Source organism: Poromitra crassiceps (assembly GCF_964638095.1).
Source record: "Poromitra crassiceps genome assembly, chromosome: 17".
Classification (NCBI taxonomy): domain Eukaryota; kingdom Metazoa; phylum Chordata; class Actinopteri; order Beryciformes; family Melamphaidae; genus Poromitra; species Poromitra crassiceps.
Genome location: NC_139635.1, coordinates 21,054,743 through 21,060,742, shown reverse-complemented (window position 1 = coordinate 21,060,742; position 6,000 = coordinate 21,054,743). Strand labels below are relative to the sequence as shown.

General features: G+C 39.4%; 2 protein-coding genes across 2 annotated transcripts in view; one reads left to right on the top strand and one right to left on the bottom strand.

The window, feature by feature from the left end:
• The window catches only part of LOC310792249 (uncharacterized protein), a gene marked incomplete at its 3' end in the record, with an annotated part of 330,076 nt that overhangs the window by 42,780 nt on the left and 281,296 nt on the right, over positions 1-6,000 (bottom strand). The gene's annotated exons all lie outside the window — the stretch shown is intronic.
• The window catches only part of LOC310792248 (uncharacterized protein), a gene marked incomplete at its 5' end in the record, with an annotated part of 31,178 nt that overhangs the window by 1,552 nt on the left and 23,626 nt on the right, over positions 1-6,000 (top strand). Inside the window, 2 exons of the mRNA XM_083653973.1 lie at positions 3,185-3,307; positions 3,388-3,428. Of these exons, the coding sequence (XP_083510099.1) occupies positions 3,185-3,307; positions 3,388-3,428 (164 nt within the window). The remainder of the gene's footprint in view (positions 1-3,184; positions 3,308-3,387; positions 3,429-6,000) is intronic.

Genomic DNA, 6,000 nt, shown 5'->3' with positions numbered 1-6,000 from the left:
GTTTGTCCATGCCATCCTGAAGAAGACACCAGCTCTGTTACATTCTAAAAATAGCTCTACTGATGATTTCAGTGATGCCATAAGAGCAGAATCATCTTATGGGACGGCTGTGGCTCAGGAGGTAGAGCGGGTTGTCCACGAATCAAAAAAGGTTGGTGGTTCGATCCCCGGCTCCTCCAGTCCGCATGTCGAAGTGTCCTTGGGCAAGACACTGAACCCCGAATTGCTCCCGATGGCTGTGCCAGCACCCTGCGTGGCAGCTGGCCGCCTTCGGTGTGTGAATGGGTGAATGTAGGCACATTGTAAAGCGCTTTGGATAAAAGCGCTATATAAATGCAGTCCATTTACCATGTCATAAATCATCTATATAAGCAAGTGACATCAGCTCAAACCCTTCTTTTTTTTTTTACTTTTGTAATGGCTTTTCAAGTAGGCTACTAAAATATATTGAATGATGGGAGTGTTTACAGACATAAATAACTTTGCAATTTATTGTGCCCAAATAAAATCTCTGCCATTAGATACCCCCCCCCCCCCTTGTATTTTCAATTGTTCATGTACTGTAATGTGTGGCTGTGCTCATAAACATCCACATGCAAGCAAATAACTAAGAAAAGCTTATTGTATAGACTGGCAAGATATATTTCACTCATGAACATCAACATTGTGTGTACAGTTAAGGGACTCAAATTTTTTAGGTGGGGTAAAATATGATATAAAATTAAAAAGAAAATCCCTAACTGACATTTAGATTATTTACTCTCTGCCCTCCCCCTGCACATGTAAAATAGCGACTAGTTTGCATAGGTGACCCCAAAATAGGCCACTAAACTTGATTTCTGGGTGGTTTTGTGTATCTGTCACATTTTTCACTCTCCATAACATGGGTTTGTGTCCCTGCAGTTATTCACAATTAAAATGGTAAAACAACAACATTGAAACATTTAAATAATATGGTATTTATTGTAACTATAAAAAAAATAGAAATCCATTGCAATTACTATTAAAAGGTAAAACAGAGACCAAGGAACTAGCATTAGGCTACATGGGGACAGCAGGAACTCCTCCATTCCAGCAGCATGTAAGTAAAATTGGACTTGGATTTAGGTAGAACGAAGTGAAGAAAAACATCCGATGGCAATGATGAGAATCAGGCAAATTGATTGATTGATTGATTGAGTTCTTTATTGATAATGAATACACAGTATATACAATATACATATAAACATACACAGGCCCACCATTATCAAAAGGATAAAAACGCAATAAAGCTAACAGCTTATTTCCATTGCGGTCCTCATGATGACTGTTATAAAATGTGTACTGTTGTGTGTATGTCTGGATGTGTGTAAGTGTATAACAGTGTGAGTGCCACAAGCACTTGTCAGAGTCTGAGGGTATCGCATGGGTGTGCCTGCCACGCAGGGGGGAGAATAATATGGGAAAGTGGGGCACAGTGAATAACCAATAAAAATAAGCATAAAATAAAATAAAAGACAATTTGTGCTATTAAAAAATAAACCCATCAAATCCTAATAAAAAACATACATTAAAATATAATCAAGTAAAATAAATAAAATAAAATAAGATCTAATAAAATACAGGGTCGAGTGAAGCACTGGCTCAGTTACTGGCTGGCTGACAACAGGTCGCCCCCCACCTCAAACACCTTGGCTACCATCAAATCCAGCATACATGTACCTATACTGGACAATATATTATAAGACATTATAGTATTACATATCATTACCATACAATATTATATATTATATAATAATATAATACCACAATATAACACAATACATTAAATCCAGGTTCTGCTTCTCCTGATCCAATTCTTGACTTTTACTTTGAAAGGTTGCAGCTCCCCAGTCCAGTCCTGTACAATACAAAACAAACAGTTCAGCTTACGTCTTGATGTCAAATTGTAGGCCTACTTTAATCCCAAAACATTTAGCACACCTAGCTCAGTGAAATAAACAGACTACCGAACTCAATAACAGTCATAAGATTATTGTAGTGATTGTAAAGATGCATGTTGTAAGTCGCTTTGGATGAAAGCGTCTGCAATGTTATGCTGTGTGGAGAGCGATAAATATAAAAACCATCATTTATCCTGATTCTTTGAGAAATGAGAGGTTTTACAGAAATCATTGTTTACATCCACGTGAGTAAACAGGATACTGGAGAACACCAATTTCTCTGCCATGTAAGCCTACAGTTAACCATAGGCTGGAAACCTGGTTAACCTTAGGTCTACATAGCAGAGAAATTATTGTTCTCCAGTATCCTGTTTACTCACGTGTAAACACACTCACTGCATGATAATACAAGTCAATGATGTCTGTCAACCCTCAATACAAGGATCAAATCATGGAAGTCTGACCGAAAATAAAACAAAGTAGTGCAGTTTCTGCAACCGGAACATATGTCTGTTTAGTCAGTTAAGACACAATTGCTGTGAGCATGAACTCAGCTCTGACTGCACTGTTATCTAACAAGCTAACATTAGCATTAGCATCCATTCAGTGTTACAAAGAATCAAAACGTATTAGGCAACGTTAATTACCCGTCTTCTCGAACGTAATCGCCGTTCAAGGCAGCCACGACGAGCAGCACAGAAGCGTTGTGCCAGCGTTGTTTGGGCTTCAATGAAGGCTCGAAAAACCAGGAGCAATAACAACACTTCGTTCATAATAAAGTACTCTATCTATCATCAGGTCCGCCATGTTGAATGAACCCTGAACCTGCCGCTAGTGCTGCTGGGAAATCAGAGACTTTTTTTTTTTTTTAACCGACGTATCCAATGACGTAATGACGTGGCTCTCGTTCAAAGCTCTCGCGGTGGAACAAGAAAGGGGTTCATAATCTGGGGCTCCAGGCTCCCACTGAGCGCCAGTTTTGAGCAAAGCTCCAGCCCAGGCTCCAGGTTCCTGTAGGTGGAAAAGGGGTAGAGAGACCGGGTTGCACAGTAGTGCAGCAATCACAGTGATACATAACTATAGTAGAAGTATAGAAGTACATGATAATGCACAGTGACACCAGTAATAATGATAACAATAGTAATAGACTATCGTTATTACTATATAAATAGGAATAATGATAACAATAACACTAATGATAATATCCCCTGCCTTTCTCTTTCTCACTTGCTCTCTCTCATCTCCCCCACTCTCCCCATAAGTCCCTCGCCCTGAATTGTCAGTTGTTTTTGTGACGGTGGTGGTGGTGGTGGTGGTGCTGGTGGTGATTGTACTGCTGACCGTCATTCTGCTGCTGCTCTACAAGTGGAAGATGAAGAGGGAAAGTGAGTCTCTCTCACACACACACACACACACACACACACACACACACACACACACAAACCTTTGTGCTCCCTGTCCACAGGTTCGAACCCCAGGGGAAACTCAGATAGCAGAAATTTGCAGGTGAGTTTTTCTTTTTTCCTTGTATCTATTTTCACTGTCATTGTTGGTTTTCCACCATAGCTTCTAAAACCTAAAGAAGAAAAGTAAAAAGCAAAATATGTTGGTTGGATTTGTCTTGACATGTCGTTGTAGTTGTATGTAAAATTACAGTTCCACTTGTAAAAGTAGCACTGTTATGTGTTAGCACTATTACAAACTAGTATGCTTTTTAAAACAGAGAAAACATGATATAATCTGTTGAATAACAATAAATAAATAAAGCGCTCGATAAAATTAGCATAAAGGGGTGTGGTCGGGTGAGTTGAATTCCGGTTATTGAGGTGTTGAAACAAGTTGGATGGATTCCCTGATTGATGCATAACTGCAGAACATGCAGGACTGTTCATTTTCTATCCTTTAAAATTTGCATAATATAAATATATAGTGTGTAGTTAATGCAGAACAGATGTACGGTACATGCAAGATGTAGGACTGTTTCCATGGTTACCACTGTATTTGAGGTGTGCTGTCGTGTCTTGTCACCTTGCTAAACTTCACATTGTTTGTTGCAGATTCCCACCAATAGGAACTCTGCTCCAGCCTCCAAATTCAATCCAGACTCCACCTACCAGAGCCTCAATCCAGCCACCATGGATCAGGACCAGTCATGCTCTCCTGTCAGACAGGTAACTTCAACATCAGAGATGCTTTGCTCAAAGCAGAAGCTGCAGGAGTTACTGAAGATGCAGATGCAGCCACCTTGAATTGGCGGCTGATCCCTGATAGGTCCTTTGGCACATTAAACAAAGATAACACAGAAACCTAATATACTTAAACTTAACTCAACTAATCATAACTTTAACCAATTCAATCTCTTAATAAACAATATAGATTTTTTTTTCTAAAGCAATGTCCCTTATGATGCAACAAAGTCAGTGTTGGGGATAACGCGTTACTTTAACGCGTTACTGTAATCACATTACATTTGTCGGTAACGAGTAGTGTAAGGCAGAGGTTCTCAAATGTTTTTCAGCCAAGGACCCCTTACAAGATAGAAAATATACCGGGGACCCCCTCATTCTGATTTGTGATTTTGGGCTAAGCTTAATTGTTTCCACGGTAACGTGCTTGACTTTTAATTTGATAGGTTTGTTATTAGAATGTAATCCATGAACCATTTTAGATTTAAAGCATAAACTATTTTCGTTGAACTATGAAGATTTTGCAAAAAAAAATATATATTTTTTTTTTTATTACATTACATTTACATTACGTCATTTAGCAGACACTTTTGTTTTGTCCAAAGCGACTTACAATATCACAATTTGTCAACAGTACAGAAAACCACTATGCAACACAATCAATGACAGCCAAGATATTTTGATAGACTAGCACCATGTAGGAAGTAGTTTGAGAAGGAATAAGTAACATGTAGCATTTTATTTTTTAATTAAAAAAAAAAAAAATTACTTGCAAACTTTTCGCGGACCCCCTGGCAAAGTGCCACGGACCCCTGGGGGTCCGCGGACCCCCATTTGAGAACCACTGGTGTAAGGCACTACAGGCTCTATCATCGCAAAGGCGATGTGCAAACCTCCAGGCGTGTTTATGCCCAAAACTATTCACAGGTGTGATCATGTACATCCCTTAAAAGCCACAGCGTCACGTCTGTGACAGCCTGCGGATGAGACGCAGCTTCCTCCTCTCTGCGTGGAGGGTGCTTTTACTGAGACATAGGGCAAGGGGAATTAGAGATGAGAAAGGCAGACTTGATACATGACAAGCAGGCCAATATTTTCCTAAAGCACAATGCTACAAATGACAGTGAAAATAATCCATCTGGGGGAAGGCAATTCTGGGAAAGTGGAAAAAAAACAAGGATGAACTAGTTCGGATTCAATATAAACGAAATTCCATTTGAAACACATCAAAGGGCTGCCGTACAGTTACGCAGTGAATATCCCCATGGTGTTATTACTGTATGTCCCAAAGCGTGCGCTTACTGTAATTCAGGGGCGTATCTACGGGTGGGCCTGGGTAGGCACACGCCCACCCACTTCTTGCCCTGGCCCACCCAAAAAAAAAAAAAAAAAAAAAATTGTTGTTTTCTAGAGGCAAACTTGCTGCTGCATTGCTAGCCAATGGTTTTGTTACTTTTGTAAAAACGCAGGGCACATCATCTCCAGAGTCTAATGCATGACAACTTCATGACATCTAGGAATTTTGTTCTCTCTGTGGATAAATAAACCAGAGGGCGTCTTGTTCAAACTTAAAGCAGCCTCAGTGTTGTTATTTTTTAAACTCACAGCAGTATATGGATCAGTGGTTCTAATTTCTGTATAAAGTAACAGTATACACACAAGTATAAGCATTCATGTATGCAACATTTGGCACCTATATGTAACCTTTTAAGGTTGAGATAATTGTATTATCATTATATGGTCCAAATATTTCAGTAAAGCACTTGAAACACTTGAAATATTCTTGCTTGGGTGGTATCATTCTACTTGAAATGATGGTCAAATGCATTATTTTTAGTAAAATAACATGTCAAATTTTTCGGGCGGCCGGCATCTGCGCCCCTTCCTATCCA